Raw genomic sequence first — 19,272 nt, 5'->3', positions numbered from 1 at the left:
ATTTTCCTCCCTCCATCCACTCCTGACTCTGACGGCCATTTGTGTGCTCTCAGGATACTACCTACCGACAAAGCAATCGCCATTACACTTGGTATAACCCTTGACGATATCATCGTCCACCAGCAATTGACGGGCACCCGCGAAGGATTCTCCCGCCCAAGATAACATGTCTCAACGCCCGGGCACCCATGTGCCCGCCGTGCGTGTTGAAACCGAGAAGACTCTTGGTATCACGCAGCGCTCTGCTGCAATCAATTTCGCCTGGACTGGCGATATCCGTAAGCGGTAAGCTTATCAGTTTCCTACTTCCCCTGTTCCTTGGTGATGCCATCGCGATCCTCAATCCAACTCTGAAACGCCGCCGACAACAGCCTTTGGCTTTGGCGGCGTCAGGGGTCTCAATTGTGAAAATGTCGCCTCCGTTTCATTGACAGCTGAACCTATGGCTAACTCAGCTTAGATACACGGACTTTCTGGTCAATGAGATTCGCAAGGATGGCACTGTCCTTCACCTCCGCGACTTTGAAGAGGAAGTGATTCCTCCTCAGGTGTGTACATCCTGATGGCCAGGATAATTAATCCAGTCTCCCTAACACCAGTCTCACAGGCTACGGTTGATCGCACGGCTACTCTCGGTGTCAATACCAACAAGGCTGACAACAAAACCGACAACAAGCCAAAGGTCCAGCCCATCTCCGAGGACGATCGGAGGGCTGTGGTCGAATTACTCGGCGAGGCTGTCGCTCAAAAATTGATTGAGCTCGATGAGCGTGTCCAAGCCAAGGAGCCGTTGGCTCCGAATGAGCGCTTCGTAGTATTTGACCCCGTTACCGATAGAGCCAAGCGAGGCGCCATCCATCAGGTCCGCCATCGATAGTTCGTACCCATTCAGATGTCACCCATTACTAACGCTTCACAGGAGATTCGTCGCATCTTCAATTCCCGCTTCGAGACAGTTGCTAACACGGACGGTGTCATCACCGCGACTGCCTCCAAGTGGGCGCTCAACAGCCGGGCTACCGGCCAAAATCGGGGTGGCCGTCGAGATAATAACAACCGCAACCGTGACCAGGCACGTGAGTTTGCCGAGGCCGGTGGTGAATACCTTCATTTCACCCTCTACAAGGAGAACAAGGACACCATGGATGCGGTCAACACCATTGCTCGCCTCCTCAAGATCAAGGCTTCCAACTTTGGTTTTGCTGGCACCAAGGACCGCCGTGCCGGCACCGTCCAACGCATCAGCGTCTATCGACAAAAAGCGTCCAACCTCATCTGGCTGAACTCTCGCATTCCCAATGTGAAGGTCGGTGACTTCTCCTACTCCAAGGAACCACTTCAGCTCGGCCAACATGGCGGCAATGAATTCGTCATCACGCTCAAGAACTGCCAGCCCCTGGCGGGTGACAATTGCTCTCTCATCCAGCGAATGAAGATGATTCAACAGGCTGTCGAGTGTGGCCTCGCCTATCTCAAGCACCATGGCTACATCAACTACTACGGTCTGCAGCGCTTTGGGACCTACACGATCGGCACCCACATGCTTGGCATGAAGATCCTCAAGGGGGACTACGAGGGCTTCATTGAAGACATTCTGCATGTTGACGAGGACCTCCTCAAGGAAGTCTTGAGCAACCAACCTCAGACGTACGGAACCGGAAAGGACCAACAAAACACCCGGGATGACCTCAATCGTGCTCGCGGCATCACCGCGTGGAAGACAACCAAGAAGGCTGACAAAGCTCTCGAGTTCCTCCCCAAGCGCTTCAGCTCGGAAATCGCCATCATTCGCCATCTGGGTAAGAACCCGAAGGACTTTACTGGAGCCGTTCTGAGCATTACCCGTGGTATGCGCATGATGTACGTCCACGCTTACCAGTCGTATGTCTGGAACTTTGTCGCCACTCGCCGCTGGTCCAAGTACGGTGCCAAGGTCATTGAGGGCGACCTGGTCTTGGTTACCGGCAGCCGTCGTCGTGACCGCTCCGACGACGACGAGTTCAACCCGTACGACGACAACGACGACGACAACATCTACGCTCAAGCCCATGCCCTCACGGCCGCAGATGTCGCCAGCGGCAAGTACACCATCTTCGACGTCGTCCTGCCCACCCCGGGCTACGACGTCTCCTATCCTCGCAATGATATTGGCGACTACTATGTTGAGTTCATGGGCAGGCCGGAGAACGGCTCGCTGAACCCCTTCGATATGCGCCGCAAGCAACGCGAGTTCAGCCTGAGCGGCAACTACCGCCCCCTCATCGGCCGTTTGATTGGCAATCCACAATACGCCGTCCGAGCGTATCGCGAGGACACGGAGCAGATGTACCCTACCGATCTCGACTATGCTCTGCACAAGAAGAACGCAGAGCGGCTTGCGAAGGATGCGGCCAAAACGTCAACCGCCTCTGCTCCCCAACCTCATGCTGACCCGGCAGTCAGGAGCTGGGCCCATTTCTCCAAGAATCCTGCTATGTACGATAATGCCCTGGATACCGCTTCACGCCGGCGGAAGGCTGAAGATGATCCCCCCTCGGTCGGGTTACCTGTCACCAATGAGACCTGGGTTCAGACTGCCGTGGACGGCAATGCCAAGCGCGTTAAGGTCGCGCGTCATCAGCAGCAGCTCGAGACCCAGACGGAAGCCGACGTGCCTCCTGCCGACGTTCCCGCTACTGGTCCGACGATGGATGCCGACGAGCCGCAGGAAGACGCGATCCGGACCCCCCTCGCGGGCGGTGACGGCGCGCCTCTTCATGACGACGCACAGAAGATCCCCCCATCTCATATCATCACCGATGGCCCGTTCCCCATGATCCCCCTCCCCAAAGGCGCCATACCGACCACTGGAATTCGTGGTGTCTCCGACACATACTATGCCGAGACCGGCAAAATCCCGTACTTCGGCCCGCTCCCGGCTGGGTTCCAGATGCAACCGGTCGGCGGCGATACGTCCGCGGGGTCGGTCCTGCAGTCGGCGGACAAGAGCGCTCCATCCGGAACAAACAACGTCCACAATCCGACCAACAAGGCCGATAATCAGGTCAGCAGTTCCATGGCTGATCCCGCCGCCACCTCCACAGTCAACGCCCAGGCGGAGGATAAGATGGGCTGGTACGGCACCAACCTGCCCAAGGTTCCCACTTCAACCGTAGCGAACACAATAGATGGCCAGGCCAACGGCGGCAACATGGCTCTCGTCAAGGTTGGGGAGCCCGGTGACGCAACATCCGACGCTGAAGTGATCAACGGCGTTCCTGTGCCTAAGCTCCGCGATGCATCAGACAACCCTCTTTCTTCGGTGGATGCTGGCATTGACGAGGGCAGTATTGACCCCAAGGCGGACAAGATCGCCGTGATTCTGAAGTTTCAGCTGAAGGCCAGCAACTACGCAACGATCGTGCTCCGAGAGCTCATGGGCACGACTGTCGAGGAGCTCGCCCATTAACCGGATCCGCTGCTGATGGTGGCGAGTGATGTGCTCGAGGCTATCATCTGCGGCAGAGGGCTATGCCCAGGTCTCTGCCGCCCTCATCCCTCCCCCCCCCCCCCCCCACCAAATGGCACATACTTGGCATACTCCAACTGAATATCTGAATACGTCCTCGTCTCTTGTTGGCCTTCCGTGATCGGATTGAGCACATCGCAGCTTCGACCTCGTCGAGCTAGCTGTACCCCTGACGCTCCGACAATTGATATCTCGGAACGGCAATAGTTGTTGCGCATCTTTGGGCGTTGCGGTTGCGATTAATGGATGGCTCTTGTTTCTTGGCAGGGAAGGCTGAAGTCGGTGTTTCGGCTGAGGATAACTGCCGCTTTCCCTATCCCATTTTCCCATTTCCATGAAAGCCTACTTCGGCTTCACAGCCTTTGTTACGGGGCTCTATGTCGCTTCGGACATCATGACATCGCCTACAGAAACTCGCCCTTGCTCACTGCAGGGCTATGCTTAATGAAGCATTGATGTTCACCACACGGCCTCGTCTCAGGCAACTGCGGTTTGTTTTACTTTTCTTTTCTTCTCGCCATGTACTATCTACCAGCTCGACTCGGTTTCTGGGTGGGCAGAAAATACAGGGGATTTCAGCGGTTCAGCTCTCCTTTGTGCATCTCTCTGCCGACGAGCGGCCTGCCATTTTGTGGCAGGCTACCTGAATTCTGGCATGAGATAGGATCATGGCATTCTCCAATGGCATGGCATAGCATGGGACGGCGATGGAAGGTTCAGCGGTCAAAAAAAAAAAACCTGGGTTATCTCTGGGCGTCTTTCTTCTTTTCGGCGTTGGCAGTTTTCAGGGTAGGATTGCTCACTGGGAAAGGGAATGGCATGACTGGACGAACCATGAACCATTGTGATGATACCCCTTTGTGCAGGAAGGTAGATGGGTTATGTACTGCTAGAATGAGATACTGGGCCATGATGAGCAAACCACAATAATGATGGCCTGACTTGTGGGTCCGTGGCATACTGCACTTGGCGTGTCGCGTGATGTGTGTGAACTGCACTGGCAAATCAAACGACTGGAAGACAGCCTTTGAGACTCAGCAGGCCGCAGCATACCATCGATGGATCACCGACGACCAAGCAAGATCATACAGCACTGGGAACGCACCCGTAGTTCATGACTGCGCTTGTAAGGCCCTGCCTGTATTCATAACCATATACCTCGGTAAACCAATAGACCCAGACTGCGTAACCAGAAACATAATGAGAAACAAGTATTACCCAATGGCCGAGAAGACAAGATATACTTCGCTGATGGCAAACGACAAGCCTGAGTCAAAGAGCCAAACCGGCCTAACCAACAACATCGCGATCCGGCTCTCCTTCACCCGCACAGCTTGCCACCTGTTGTGCCTAGTCATGGCTCACTGTTCGAACCGATTTCCAAGCATAGCTACAAGCATTATGGCCGCCGCCGTCATCTTGGCGCCTCCCTCTCTGAGTGAGAGGGGCGAGTACGTTGGCGGATGATGACTGTGCATTTTGCGTTTGTGACGAACAGGCACAGGCAAACTGAACAGCATGTTGTTGTTGACGGTGTTCGCGTTGATGTCCATGTTGAGATTGGAGAGTTTAGTTACGTTGATGTGCTGCTGTCGCTGTTGCCGCTTCCATGTTTGTCGTCATGTTTCGTCTACTTCTAGGATTGAAGGAAGAATTGGTGTCCAGTTAGCGAGAGGTGATGTTGGGGGGCTCGAACTCTTCAGGCGACGTTTTGCGGTTCGAATGGGACCTTGTTCCTGAGTGGTGCCAATGACGGCTGAGGATATCCACGCGAAAGCTGCTAGGTCAAGCGCTGGAGGCGCTGACTCCTTCTTTACGGGGCTTGTGGCGGTTATGATCTCGGCTGCCACTGGTGCTTCAATGCTGTCGACCCGTGTATTTACTGGCTTCTCCGTGTCCCGGGGAGTCTCAGAGTCGATGGCCATCTCAGCTTGAACCCGGTCATGTCCAGGACTCTATGCCTTTTGTGAAGCCTGTGGTTCATTCTCGTCCCATCCCCACACTTGGGCCAGATAACGGCGCATGTTGACGCGTTTCGCGGCCATTTCCACCATCCAGGGGTGCTCCAGCATTCGCCACGGGCTGGCCCGGCGAGCCGGCTCCTTCTCAAGGCTGGAAGGGAGTGATTAGTATTGGATGTCGGAGAAGGAAAAAAGGGGGAAGAAAAAAACCTACCAGCAATCGATGAAATACTTGAAGTTGCTACTCCAGTAAATGTTGGCCTCGGGTTCGTCCTTGAGCTTGGGAGTCGGATGTTTGACGATGTAGGTCAACAGGTCGAGAGGAGTGGCGCGAGGCTGCATCTCCGTACCATCGGCCGGGAACGGGAAGCGATGCTGGGCAACCTCGAGGAGGGTGATGCCGGTGGACCAGACGTCGGACGTGATGGTGTACGACTGGCCCGTGATGCGCTCCGGTGCCATGTAGTAGCTGGTACCGATGAAGGTGCTGGCATCTCCCTTGGTGCCGAACTCGCCCGACACGCCAAAGTCGCAGAGCTTCACATCCCCATTGCGGCAAAGCAGGATGTTGCTCGGCTTGATGTCGCGGTGGATGATCTTCTTGGAGTGCAGGTACGTCAAGCCGTGGAGTACACCTTCAGCGATCTTGCCCAGGACTTTCTCGCCGGTGCGACCGCCGAGCTTCTTCACTTCCTTGTAGATGCTGTCGAGCGACCCGCCCTCGCAGAACTCCATGGCGATGGAGATGGTGGCTGTCGCAGGGTCGACGAAGGCGCCGTAGTAACGGCAGATGTGTTGCGAGGCACACCCCTTATTGAACCCCAACTCGCGAATAATCTGCCTCTTGGCATCGGGGTCAGGGTTCGTGGTTATGACCTGGATGGCCGTCAGCACGCGCACGTTCTGTCGGTTGAATCTACTAAAAGTGCGTACCTTGAGAGCAAACACGGTGTTGCCGCCCCTCAACTTGCATTTTGTCACGGCACCGCCAGCGCCCTCGCCTAGGTTCCCGAGCTCGATAATCCGCTTCTCCATGCTCACGATTCGCCAACCATCGTCGTCGAGATCCTCCACATCAGCCGTCCTCGCCTTCTCGAGGGTGGCCTCGTCGAAGCTTTCCAGGCCATGCAGGCTGCCGTCCCGATCCATGTCCATGCTCTCGCTGGCATTGGAATATAGCGATCCGACAGCCGACACGGGGTCACCGGTCTGTCTTCCTATCCCGAATTGACTCGCGAAAGAGAGCGCGCTAAACTGGGAGCCGGCACTTGTGGGATTGCTCGCGCGGCCGTCGAGCGGCCCAAAGCTCCCGCTCCTGCTGTGGGCGGCACTGCTCTCGCTGCCGCCGCTCGCGCTCTGTAGGCTCAGCGAGGGCTTGAGTGGCTGTGTCTGTTCTTGTGGCACCACGTTGCTGCCCATGGGGGTCGCGAGGTGCAGGGTGGGTAGGGCCGGACGCTGCGCGGGCGCGCCTGGGTTGCTGACCGGCTTTGCGTTTGGAGACGGAGGGATGGCGAGCCCCAGACGGGGCCCCGCCCTGCCCGGGCGCGAGCCGGGGATGGCGGGTCGGAGGAGAGGTGGTGCAGCCGGCATGGTGGGAACTTGGGAGGACGTGTTGTGTTGTGGGATTCCGAGGGCAGGATGCGACGGCTGCGTTGCGTTCGAAGAATATGTCAGCAATGGATTTCGCCTTGGTCGTGTGCTTCGGCCTTTTTCCTTCAGAGCATCATGGGTGCTGAGTGATAACACCCTTCGACAGCGCCTTCTGCCAAACTTGGAGCCAGCTCAAGAAGAAGGGTGGGCTGTCTCGGGAGCATAGCACCCAATATCGAGGTGATGGGGTATCAGCAGAAAGATGAGACTCGTACCATGGCTGCAGGGCTGTCGCTGCTCTGGTTCTGAGGAGCGGCCATTGTTGGGCGCGGCGATGCGTGCGCTACGGGCCTACACCCTTTGCTATCGACCGGCGGCTCGAGACAGCGAACTCCGGTGGTTCGCAGGCAAATGGAGCTGGATGCAGAGGGAGAGAAGTAGCGATCAGATCCCGACCGAGGCTGGCTGGGATAATAGGGCCGAAGAGGCCGAGAGACGAGATGACAAGCCCGCGACGGGCTGTCGATGGGATGCAAGGAGCAATCAAGCGTAAGGCGAGCGTCGCTCGATGCGACCGCAAGCAGTGCCCCGACGGACGTAGGGAATTCTGAATCGAGCAGCTGGCGAAGAAAACTGCTGCACTTCGGGCTCGGCCGACTGCGGCGATAAATTCGTTGATCGGAGGGAGGGAGATTGACGGCTGCTCTCCGTCTCTCTCTCTTCCTACTGTCCGCACGAGGTTATGCAAACGGCGCAGATTTAGATCCGTCCAGTGCCTGGCAGCGATATGCGGAGTGGTGAGATGATTTGGGGCTGCTGACGCTCGCTGGTCTGTCCGTGGAGGTTGTTGCTCGCCTGTTTGGCAACCTGGAACGGGTTGGGTTTGTCGGTCGTTGGGGGCGTTGGGTGCGGGAGAAGGGTGCTTTCAATCAAGCTGGAGGCACAGTGGAATGGACCAGTTTTGGGAAGAGCCCCTCCACCCCTCAGGCTAGGCGCCCTGTCTCGAGCCTGTCCAGGGGCTCCCTGGCTCCACAGTTCAGCGATTGCTTCGGGCCGGCCAATGCTCGCGGCCGGATGGGATCAGGGGCCCTCGACCCTGGAAAGGCGGGGGCCACAAGCAACAAAGGGCCCTTGAAGCTTCAGACGGAACTGCTGAGAACTAAGGTGCGGCTGGAGGCGTCGGTTCGCAGAATCTGTTCCTTCTTCAATCAGCTATTATTGTATGCTTGAGGCACAGTGCATGCCTCAAGTTACCTAAATGGAGCTCGCCACCTGAATGTTTGCTCCTTGAGTACTTGGGAGTGTGGTGTGAAAAGTACATACCTACCGGACAGGAATGCGCTAAGGTACAAAAGTGCAGAATAGACTACGGATCCGTACACATTAATTATTTTGTATGTATGTACTGTACGTATGTATGTAAACTACGGGGAATGCCAGTGATCTGCTCCAAAGCTGGGATCTGGCGGGTCCAGCGGCAAGAAGAAACAAGCTATCCGCTACGGAGTAATTCAAGCGGCATTAATCGAACCAACAGGCAAGCTACGCGTCATTTCCAAAACGAATCGAGACGCAACACGAGAGTTCGTCACCTACATACCTTGCTGCTGGTGTGTGAGCAACGTAGATGAAAGGATGCGAGCTGGATCCTGATGGGCCGCAAGAGTCCTTGTAACCGCCACGGATCAACGCCCTGTGGAACGCCACTTCCTTCTCTCGCCGTCGTGGCATTTGCTGTGCATGAGCGGCATGCGCTGCTCCCCCGCATGGTTGCATTAAGCGAGTCGAGTCCTACCAGAGTAATCCGTACTACGAGTTCTCGCCCTGCGCCATGTGGCCACTGCAGCTCTCGAAGCGCCGACGGGTTTGACCATTCCCGCCTGTGTTGCTCCAACATGTCATCATGATTGCTTGAAGCTGACAAGCCCATCCCGACGATCTCGAGATGACTAACGTGCCGATTGATATTAATGTTTTCTTGCAAAAAAAGTGGTGTATCGACTGACTTCCCACTGGTCGCCTCGCGATTCGCTCGGGTACCTTTGATGATGGTCAGCCGATGCACCTAAAAAACGGCTTCCTCGCCCCAAAGACGCAGCGCTGCGCCATCCCGGGCTGAGTGTCTATAGTGTCGTTCGGGGAAGCCTGTGCTGTGAACGCTGGTTTGAGGCCGAGCCTTCTCCGCTAAATTATCTCAGGAGCACCCCAATTGCGTAGCTCAGGAACTAGCGTAGTTATCCCCCTGCACACAAGTAGTTTGATTCCTGTTCCTGCCCTTAACCGGTTCCCGGCTCTCAGAGCCCGGCTTTACCCCAGGTATGTATGTACACCCATCCCCTGGGGCTTGACACGCCTTGCACCGTGCTCGGATGACCCAAACTGTGTTAGATGAAAGACGGAGGGCTTCCCCAAGCGCCTGCTGCGGAGGACGGCGCCTCTTTCCTGCTAAGCGCCGTGATGCCCATCTTGATTGGCCGCAGGATGGGGCGCTCGTGTAAGATTTAGGTGGGTCTCGGCTAGTTAGCCTAGTATCCTGGAACATCTTCGGGTACAAAAGCATCCGTACACTACACAGGTACCTGAAGAAACACAGTGGGGTTCGTACATCATGATGTATCCGTGCACAGGTTCATTAACTAAACTACCTGCACTGATCCCTTGTCATCCTCTGCTGCCACAGAACCCCACCTTTTTTTCGTCGCGTGTGGAAATTTTCGATTCTCAACTACATAGTACAGCAGTTTCAAGCTCACCGAGGCGTCTGAATTAGAATTCACTAAAAGAGGTAACGCCTGCAGACTGAGCGACTCCTCCAACTCAGCAATGCCGTCGGTTGCTATTAAACCCCGACCGAAGAAGGAGGTGCCGCACCAAGAGAATGAGGCCGACGGGGATTCAGACTCGGATGCGAGGTCAACATCGGCATCCGGAGACGAGAGCGCCTCGTCGGAATCAGACACCCTAGATAGTGTCAGCCCGAGGAAACGTCGCCGCACTTTGTCCACGGATAGCGATGACGGCGAACCCAAGGTGATCAAATCCGTCATCAATGTGCCGTCTCGCATAAAGCGGAAGGTCCAGGCGGAAAACAAGTCCGCCGAGGCTGCTCGGCCAAGCGACCCCGAGCCGGAGCCGACATCCCGGGTCACAGCTCCCCTGGACGCTAACACCACATTCGAGTCGCTTGGTCTTCGTCCTTGGCTCGTGCAATCGCTGGCCAACATGGCCATCAAGCGACCAACCGCTATCCAGCGGGAGAGCATCCCGATGCTGCTCAAGGGAAGGGACTGCATCGGCGGCAGCAGGACGGGTTCGGGTAAGACGGTGGCCTTTGCGGTGCCCATCCTTCAGAAATGGGCCGAGAACCCGTCTGCCATCTTTGCCGTCATTCTGACCCCTACTCGGTGAGTCTGGGCACGTTTCTGGTCTCTTGCAGCGCATGCGCATGCTTACGCGTACGACCTTTTTTTTATTTTTTATTTTTTAGCGAGCTTGCTCTGCAGATCTACGAGCAAATCAAGGCCATCTCGGCGCCGCACTCCCTCAAGGCCATCCTGGTCACGGGCGGCGCCGACATGCGGTCGCAGGCCATCGCCCTGGCCCAGCGGCCCCACGTCGTCATTGCTACGCCCGGCCGCCTGGCCGACCACATCCGCACCTCTGGCGAGGACACGATATGCGGGCTCCGCCGCGTCCGCTTCGTGGTCCTCGACGAAGCCGACCGGCTCCTCGCTGCCAACGGGCCGGGAAGCATGCTCCCGGACGTGGAGGAATGCCTCGGCGCGCTCCCGCCCCCCGCCGAGCGGCAAACCCTGCTCTTCACGGCGACCATCACCCCGGAAGTCATGGCGCTCAAATCCATGCCGCGCCCGCCCGGCCGCGATCCCGTCTTCGTCTGCGAGGTCGACACGGAGAACCTCGCCATCCCGCCCACGCTCAACCAGATGCACCTCCAGGTCCCCGTCACCCATCGCGAGCACTACCTGCACATATTCCTGCTCACGCCGGCCAACGTCGAGAAGTCGGTCATCATCTTTTGCAACCGCACCACGACGGCCGACTTCCTGCACCACCTCCTCCGGCTCCTCGACCACCGCGTGACGTCGCTGCACTCGAGGCTGCCCCAGCGCCAGCGCATCGACAACCTGGCGCGCTTCCGCGCCTCGGCCGCGCGCATCCTCGTGGCCACCGACGTGGCGGCCAGGGGTCTGGACATCCCCGAGGTCAAGCTGGTCATCAACTACGACATCCCGCGCGATCCGGACGATTACATCCACCGCGTCGGTCGTACGGCGCGTGCGGGCCGCAAGGGCGATGCTGTCACCTTTGTCGGCCAGCGGGACGTCGAGCTGGTCCTGGCCATCGAGAAGCGCGTGGGCCGGCAAATGGAGGCGTGGCACGAGGAGGGCGTCAATCTTGAGACGCGGGTTGTGAGGGATGCGCTGAAGCTGGTGGGAGAGAAGAAGCGCGAGGCCCTCTTGGAACTTGAGGAGCAGCGGGAAGTTGGCGGCAAGAGAAAGAGAGGGAAGCAGAAGCTGAGGTTAAACTGAGCGGTTTGAGTGTCCTCCGCTATCACTGCCAGGCAATTGGGCGCTAATATATATATTCTTTATTGGGACAATATCAGCCCCCCGGGGGGTGGGGGGGGGGTTTGGGTGGGGGCATCGTTCCTTGGCCCTGCTCTAAGCGTCATCATACAACCGCAGCACCCTGACCGCATTCCCGCCCATGACCATCGCCGCCTGCTCACTCCCATCCCCAAGCGCCTTGTTTACGGCTTCCGCATTCAGCCTGACGCTCTCCCACTCCCCTTCCGCGTCTGCCCCCTCCCCAACAGGCGGAAAGAACGGATGGTCCGTCCCGAACATCAACCTCTCCGCCCCGCCACTGGCCTCTGCCGCAGCTTTTAGGCCCACCTCACTATAGATGACAGCGTCCAGATAGATCTGCTCCCTCAACACCTCCCACACCGTCCTCCTCCTCCTCCTCCCTTTCTCCGCTCCCGCCCCCGCGTGGTTCTTCCCGACGAGCGCCGCGTCGTGCGCGACACAGCTCTCCAGCCTGCCCGCCAAGAAGGGCAGCGTCCCCCCGGAGTGCGCCAGGATCATCTCCAGCCGGGGCACGGCGTCGAACACGCCGGCCAGGAACATGCGCGCCACGGCGACCGTCGTCTCCATCGGGAACCCCAGCGCCAGCGGCAGCACGTGGCCGTACTCGCCGGACGCGGAGCGCGGCCCGAACACGGCGTTGGGCAGGCCGTAGTGCGGGTGCAGGAAGACGGGCAGGCCGGCGTCGGCGAGGGCGCGCAGGACGGGCAGCAGGGCCGGGTCGTCCATCCCGCCGCCGGCGAGACCGCCCGTGCCGAGGACGACGCCGCGGCAGTGGGGCAGGGCGGCCAGGTGGGCGACCGACTCGAGGATGGCGGGCGGGGGCGCGGTGAGGGGCAGGGTGCCGAAGAAGAAGAGCCTGCCCGGGTGGGCGGCGCACATGGCCTCGAACGAGTCGTTGATGCGGCGGGCCGTGCGCGCGGCCTCTTCGGTGGCGGGCAGGAAGTCCAGCCAGGGGTTGGCGAGCGAGAGGACCGACGTGTCGATCCCGTGGCGCGCCATGAAGGCGAGCTTGGCGGGGAGCGAGGTGAAGTGCTTGGTCAGCGGGCGGCCGGGGAGGGGCGCGTCCGGGTCGGCCAGGGCGCGCTCGAGGGAAGGGATCTCGGATTCTAGCAGGATGAGGCGCGGATCGGGGGAGGAGGGGAAAGTGCGCACGAGGGGGATGGTGGTGCGCGAGGAGAGTATGTCGACGTACTCGGGGGGGTACATGTGCGTGTGGATGTCGACAAGGCGATGTTTGGAAGAGTGGTCGTCCATTTTTTGGTGGCCACGCGTATGTACTGTGTATGTAGTCGAGAGGGCGCCTTCTCAAGTAGTCGAACTCTCGTCGATAAAACGGCTACGGGATGAGGGATGATCGTACTTATGTATACTACTGTAGTAAGTAGAGTTTGATTTGGCTGCTCTGAGACTACACAATGCGGATAGTGCAAGTAGGTTCTAGGGTAATGCACATGCCTACGGAGTATAGTAGAGAATATGGGACCAAGCACGCAGGATCCGGGAACGCCAAGCAAGCCAAGCCGGCGGGCACCCCGCACCCTCAGCTCCACTTGCCGCGCTCGGCCCACTTGGCGAGGCTCCAAGTCGATCATGACAGGGGTCTTATCAGTGTAAGAGCAGGGGTTGAAGGCGGCTATCAGAGACTGAAGTCGGAGGTTAGACCCGAGGAGGAATGTGGTCTGCTATCATGCGCCATTGAGAGAGTGCCCCGTGGGATAAGCCTAGCACCAGTGATAGAACATGAAGAGTTAGGCCGATTTATTGCCTGGGCATCGCTTCGGCTTTCAATCCCAAGAATGGTGGGAGGGAGGGAAAGTCCAAGTTGACTTCCCAGCAGAGGGGGCGGCCACATGCGGGGTGAGTTGCAGGTGACCTTGTTGAGGTCTCGGAATTGGCAGCAACCAAGTGCGCTCCTTCCAGCTAGACTTGTGTGGTACTGCGCATCACTGATTGTTTGATAGGTATGTAGGTATGCACAGTGCCCCTCTCAGATTTAAGGTACATACATACCAAATACCCTCGGGTAGGTGCCATCCTTGAACTTCCATGCCTGTGTGTCGCAGACGGGGCAATAACAATCAGCCGCCTGCTTCTTCTTTTTCGCAGAACTCGGTCGCCCGTATACAGATCGGATCAAATCAATCATGGAGAAAGCGGCGGTCCAACAGGACGGGCTTCTCATCCCGGTAAGCACTCGCCCATTTTCAGCTGTCCACCCAGCCCAGGCCTAGCTCATCACCTCTCGCGCTGCAGCTCATCGACTTCTCCAAATTCCTCAACGGCTCCCCCTCCCAAAAGGCCGAAACAGCCAAGGCCGTCCTCGCCGGCTTCCAGACAGCGGGGTTCATTTACCTGTCCAACATTCCGATCCCCGCTTCCACCGTCACTCAGGCCTTCGATACGTCGGCCAAGTTCTTCCGCCTTCCCGACTCGGTCAAGGAGTCGCTCTCGTGGACCACGCCCGAAGCCAACCGCGGCTACTCCGCCCCCGGGCGCGAGAAAGTTACGCAGCTGAAAAGCGCGGCCGACGTTTCGGCCCTGCGCACCTCCATTCCCGACATCAAGGAAACCTTTGAGATTGGCCGGGACGACGAACCGGCCTACCCGAACCGCTGGCCGCCCGAGTCCGACCCCGAGTCCGGTTCCGGGCCCGGCCACGGCGAGATTACCGGCTTCAGGCAGATCATGACCTCCTTCTTCGACGCCCTCTCGGAGCTCCACACCTCAGTCATGCGGGCCATCGCCCTGGGCATGGACCTGCCTGAGACGTTCTTTGACCGCTTCGTCTGCGACCGCGACAACACCCTCCGCCTGCTGCACTACCCGGCCGTGCGCAAGGAGCTGTTCCAGATCAGCCCGGGCCAGGTCAGGGCTGGTGAACATTCAGACTACGGAACGCTCACGTTTCTCTTTCAGGACGACAGGGGCGGGCTGCAGGTGCAGAGCCCCAGCGGCAAGTTTATCGACGCCACGCCGATGGAGGGAACCTGCGTCGTGAACGCGGGGGACCTGCTGGCGCGGTGGAGCAACGACACGATCAAGAGCACGGTGCATCGGGTCGTTGAGCCGCCTAGGAAGGAAGGGGAAGCACAGAATGGGGAGGTGTACCCGGACAGGTATAGCATCGGGTAAGTCTACGGCCTTGAGATGCGAGGAACAAAAAAAGGGGGGAGGAGGGGTGATGGTCCGCTGACGCTACGCAGGTTCTTTTGCAACCCCAACTTCAAGGACTACATCGAGGCTATCCCAGGAACTTATGTCACCGAAGCCGACAAAAAGTATGAGGGCATCACCAGTGGGGAGTATTTGGTACAGAGACTGAAGGCCACGTATTGATGCGGTCATGGAGGCAGGACTTATCCTGCTTCGTTCGGTTTTGTTCCTGGGTGCAGTCCCCATCATGCTTCTGCCATATATTGAGCTGTTTGATGTCCTACTTGTGGCTGCCTTTATTGCCATTCGATATGTCTCCTGCATCTTGCCTGGGCTGGGCAACACTGAAGAAAGATTTAAAAACGCAATTTTGATCGTTGATCAACTTTCATAACCACACGACCGCTTTTTGAAACAGACACTGCTGGCCCATCACGTAGAACGAAGAGCTATTTTTTTCTATATCTCTTTTTCTCGAATTTTTTTTCCAATGAGATTGAAACAGAGATGAGCTATCAATGTCCCCTAAACCCAGCGGGTGACGACGTAATTAACAAGACCGCATAATTACCCGACCTTTGCGGCATGCAATGGTGTTAAACTGAGGCAAGTCCTGGGAAGAAGAGGAAGGGAGAAGGGGGGAGCCGGAATGAAGAGTGCTAAAGAGAGGTGGAGAGATAGGGAAGGCGTGGAAATGAAGGGCGGACGATGGTAGAGGGGAGTGGATAAGGAAGCCCTTCGGTATGGAGTGTATGTACACTAGATGTGCACTTGGGAATGCGTTGGTGCCGTAATCCGTACTGTACGGACAGTATTGATTCATTGCCCAAGGGGGTTAGCCTACCAGGCACGCACCTGGATCCATCGAATGGATACCTGCATTTCAACGCCTGGCCCCACTAATTACAGTACACAGTAGTGTAAACTTTAGTTACTGGAGCATCCATTCAGATCTCTCCCACTTTTAGCGTCGACGCAAACTTGCACTCTACAACCAACTGCCGGCAACAAGACGAGATGATGGCCGACCAAGACCTCATCGCGTACGCGCGCGACGCCGCCAGCAGGGGAGACGACCTGTTCGCGCTCCTCGCCACCGACGCAACAGCCTCGGAATCCGACATACGCCGCGCGTTCCGGCGCAAGGCGCTGACGGCGCACCCGGACAAGGCCGGCGACGCCTACGACCCGGCCCTGTACGAGCGGCTCGAGCGCGCCCGCGATGTGCTGCTCAACCCGGAGGCCCGCGAGGCCTACGACAGCGGCATGCGCGCCGCCCTCCAGAAGAAGATGCACCTGGAGCAGATGAACGAGAAGCGCCGGCGCCTGGTCGAGGACCTCGAGCGCCGCGAGGCCGAGGCCAAGCGCGCCAGGACGGCGGAAGCCCAGCCGCAGGCCCTCGACGCCGAGCGCCGCGCCATGGCCGCGCGGGGGCGAGCCAAGATGGAGGAGATGCGGCGGTTACGGGAGGAGGCCGAGGCGCGGGAGCGGTTGGCGCGGGAGAAGGAGGAGAGGGCCGGCGCGCCATCGGGCTCGACAGCTGCGGAGAAGCCGGAGACGGCAGGAACTTCTCAGAACGACAACAACAACAACAACGACGACGACGACTACGACGAGCGGATCGCGGACCTCGAGAGGCGGCTGAAGGAGGCACAACAGCGCAAGGCCGAGAAGAAGCAGCGCAAAGAGGAGCGAAGAGCCGAGAGGAAAGGGAGAAAGGAAAAACAGGCGGCAGCGGCGACGCCGACGCTGGCTCCCGGAGGATCTCCTCCCCCTCCGGAGAGGAGCATTCACAACAACAACAACACCACCACCACCAACAACAACAACCCTCCTCCTCCACCTCCTCCACCCACCGCCGCTGAACCACAGGCTGACCAAGACAAGGTGCCGCCCGGGCCCAAGCCGGATGCTAGCGATCCGCCCAAGGCGAGCGACCGCTTCGCGTCGACACTAGCGAGGCTGCGCGCCGCCCAAGCGAAAAAGGAGGAGGAGAAGAGACGCAAAGCCGAGCAAGCAGCGGCGGCGACGGCGGCGGCGACAGCGGCCACGACGACCACGGCGCAGTAGAACCGTCGGAGCGACATGGAGCGACGCAACGATTAGAGAACTTATGATACCCCAGTTGTTAGATATAAAGCATGAGAAAAATTCAATGTTTCTGCTGCTCCGTTTGCAAACAACGACCAGTCTGATGGGAATAGCAGGTTTATCACAACACAAACCCATGAGGCGGTTATATTCCTATCGACCCAAAATAGACACCCGCCCGAGTCGAGCTTTATTTCTAATACTCGCTCTTCAAGGCCCTGCCGCTTATCGCTCAACGCAATCAAAGTGATCAAGGAATCATTTCCGGCGTGGGATGGATGGGGTGGCCCCGAATCAGCGATGTCAAGTTATTGTGTCTTCAATAAAAACCTCGACCGTTACGTCTCGACTCTCAAGGTACTATACTATTAGTATACAATTACTATCGTACATGCACCAAGCCACCCACCCAACCGACTCCAAAAGATTGCCTGCTTATTTTTATACATTGCCCCTCAATGCCGCTCCTTGTCCGCCAACCCCTTCCTCAACCAGTCCGGCACGAGCGCCTTGATCCTCACCTTGGGCGCCGCCGTCTCGTTTCCGTCCCCGCCGTCCCCGCCGTCGCTGCCGTCGCCTCCACCCAGGCCGACGACGAACTCGTCCTCGGCCTCGGCAAAGGCCGGCCCGCCCGTCTCGCCGGGCAGTGCGACGTCGGTCATGATCTCGAGCCGGCACAGGGCGAGGCCGACGTTGCCGACGCCGCGCAGCCACTTGCCCGCGCTCCGCCCCTTCCTGCCAACCCGGCCGATGCTCGCCTCCGGGGGGACCATGTCGGCGCTCAGGCCGGGTGCGATCTCGGGGCGGTAGAAGGAGTAGTAGGCGGAGGACGACGTCGTCGTTGTGGTTGTTATTTCCGGCGCGCTACCGCCGCCGTCGTGGTCGGGGTACAGGAGGCAGGGCAGGACGCGCTTGCGGACGACGCCGCGGTGCTCGGTGCGGATGGTCAGCTCCTGGCCGACGTAGCAGCCCTTGCGGAAGTCGACGGCGCCCGTCAGGTCCAGGTTGCTCTCGTGCGGCAGGGCCTGGCCGTGCAGGAGCTCGGCCTGGCCCTCGGGGACGCCGTGCAGGTACCGGCGGAGGGTGTAGGCGGCCTCCGGGAGGAGGGGGAACCGGCCGTCCGCCGCGATCTGCGGGAGCGGGGAGGAAGAAGAAGAAGAAAAAGAAGACGAGGAGGAGGAGGAGGAGGAGGGGGGAGAGAAGGTGAGGATGCGGTGGCCTAGGTTCGGGGCGCGCGTGTCGGGAGCGGTGATGATTGTCGTTGTCGGCGACGACGAGGACGACGAAGAAGTAAGAGTGGTGATGGGAGACGGGCTGGCGCTGTTGTCGTCCCAGGCGTGCCAGACGCGTCCCTCACCGTCGTCCAGCACGCGGATGTCGAACTTTGCGCGCAGCTTGTACCGCTTGATGTGCTTCTGCAGGCGGTCGGCCTCGGCGGCATCGACCTCGACCAGCCAGCTGTGGCCGGGCGGGTGCGAGGTGTCGCGCAGGTCGCGGTAGATGAAGACGTCGTGGAGGATGCGGCCCTGGGCGGTCAGGAAGGCGGCGTAGAAGCCGGAGTCGGTGCGGATGTGCTCGCTGGTGGGGCTGGATCCGGCGTAGCCCGGGGTCAGGTTCGCCGTGATGACGCCCTGGAGATACTTTGCCGCGTCCGGGCCCGAGACCGAGATGAGCTTGCGGGACGTCAGCTCTACGAGACCGGCCGGCGACGGACTAGAAGGGGCGGCATGCCGGGGCGCGGAGCGAGAGAAGGCGCGGCGCTGGTGGACGGGCAGCCGGGTGAGGCAGGTGAAACAGGAGCGGCAGGCGCGAGATGCCGGATTATGACTCACGGCGGCCGCGGCAGCTGCGGCGGCACCGGCCGAGGCCAGAACCGTCCGTGATGAGCGCATGCTTGCTGTGTTTAGGAATGCCTCTGCCTCGGCCGTTGCCCCAGTCAATTGTTTCGGATCAAAGCTTCGTTTTCGACGCAGGATCCCGCGGATTCCGGTGACGTCGATGCGCTCGCTCCGTCGGCAGCGGGAATTTTGCCGATCGGCAAGCGGGACTTTCCCAGGCCGAGGGGCATGTGGCCAGTGCGTCATCAGCCTTGTGGGTCCGGCAATTACGCGGCTGTTAACGGTTAGGAAGGAACGAAGGGCGGAATACGGAGTACTACTCCATACTACGGAGAGATGGACCCTGATTATGGTACATACAATATGTAATCCGTATACACAGTATTCCGCGTAACACACAACGCCGTATTCCGCGGTGATTGTACACTACATGCGCCACATAGCTCGTGGGATTTCGGTGGTCCGGAATACGGCACGTCTACCTCACCCAGGGTACTAGCACTCTGGACCGCGCACTATTC

At 58.8% G+C, this 19,272-nt stretch overlaps 7 protein-coding genes across 7 annotated transcripts; 4 read left to right on the top strand and 3 right to left on the bottom strand.

Annotated features, from left to right (window-relative positions):
• Positions 1-166: 166 nt before the first annotated feature.
• MYCTH_2060093 (uncharacterized protein) lies at positions 167-3,448 on the top strand (the record flags this gene model as incomplete). Its single annotated transcript, XM_003662711.1, has 4 exons — positions 167-285; positions 461-548; positions 653-862; positions 920-3,448. 4 exons carry the CDS (start codon positions 167-169, stop codon positions 3,446-3,448), a joined length of 2,946 nt encoding a protein of 981 aa, XP_003662759.1.
• Positions 3,449-5,463: 2,015 nt separating this feature from the next.
• Positions 5,464-7,970, bottom strand: MYCTH_81343 (MAP kinase-like protein; the record flags this gene model as incomplete). Its single annotated transcript, XM_003662710.1, has 4 exons — positions 7,335-7,970; positions 6,403-7,116; positions 5,684-6,345; positions 5,464-5,620 (listed from the first exon to the last, which is right to left on the bottom strand). The coding sequence occupies exons 1-4, from the start codon at positions 7,377-7,379 to the stop codon at positions 5,464-5,466; spliced, it is 1,578 nt and encodes a 525-aa protein (XP_003662758.1). The 5' UTR covers positions 7,380-7,970.
• A 1,546-nt stretch (positions 7,971-9,516) lies between these two features.
• MYCTH_115944 (uncharacterized protein) lies at positions 9,517-11,676 on the top strand (the record flags this gene model as incomplete). The annotated part of the gene is made up of 3 exons (XM_003662709.1): positions 9,517-9,553; positions 10,016-10,463; positions 10,547-11,676. 3 exons carry the CDS (start codon positions 9,517-9,519, stop codon positions 11,607-11,609), a joined length of 1,548 nt encoding a protein of 515 aa, XP_003662757.1. The 3' UTR covers positions 11,610-11,676.
• A 24-nt stretch (positions 11,677-11,700) lies between these two features.
• On the bottom strand, positions 11,701-13,076 carry MYCTH_2303738 (uncharacterized protein). Its single transcript, XM_003662708.1, has one exon. It carries the CDS (start codon positions 12,921-12,923, stop codon positions 11,742-11,744), a length of 1,182 nt encoding a protein of 393 aa, XP_003662756.1. The 5' UTR covers positions 12,924-13,076; the 3' UTR covers positions 11,701-11,741.
• A 651-nt stretch (positions 13,077-13,727) lies between these two features.
• Positions 13,728-15,205, top strand: MYCTH_81347 (oxygenase). Its single transcript, XM_003662707.1, has 3 exons — positions 13,728-13,855; positions 13,923-14,797; positions 14,873-15,205. Exons 1-3 carry the CDS (start codon positions 13,814-13,816, stop codon positions 15,003-15,005), a joined length of 1,050 nt encoding a protein of 349 aa, XP_003662755.1. The 5' UTR covers positions 13,728-13,813; the 3' UTR covers positions 15,006-15,205.
• Positions 15,206-15,839: 634 nt separating this feature from the next.
• On the top strand, positions 15,840-16,892 carry MYCTH_2126511 (uncharacterized protein; the record flags this gene model as incomplete). The annotated part of the gene is made up of 1 exon (XM_003662706.1): positions 15,840-16,892. One exon carries the CDS (start codon positions 15,840-15,842, stop codon positions 16,890-16,892), a length of 1,053 nt encoding a protein of 350 aa, XP_003662754.1.
• A 206-nt stretch (positions 16,893-17,098) lies between these two features.
• On the bottom strand, positions 17,099-18,918 carry MYCTH_2303736 (uncharacterized protein). Its single transcript, XM_003662705.1, has one exon. It carries the CDS (start codon positions 18,803-18,805, stop codon positions 17,369-17,371), a length of 1,437 nt encoding a protein of 478 aa, XP_003662753.1. The 5' UTR covers positions 18,806-18,918; the 3' UTR covers positions 17,099-17,368.
• Positions 18,919-19,272: the final 354 nt, after the last annotated feature.

The sequence above is a fragment of the Thermothelomyces thermophilus genome, chromosome 3, assembly GCF_000226095.1.
Source record: "Thermothelomyces thermophilus ATCC 42464 chromosome 3, complete sequence".
NCBI classification, from domain to species: Eukaryota; Fungi; Ascomycota; class Sordariomycetes; order Sordariales; family Chaetomiaceae; genus Thermothelomyces; species Thermothelomyces thermophilus.
The sequence above is the reverse complement of the archived record's forward strand: the minus strand, read 5'-3'. Positions and strand labels throughout refer to the sequence as shown.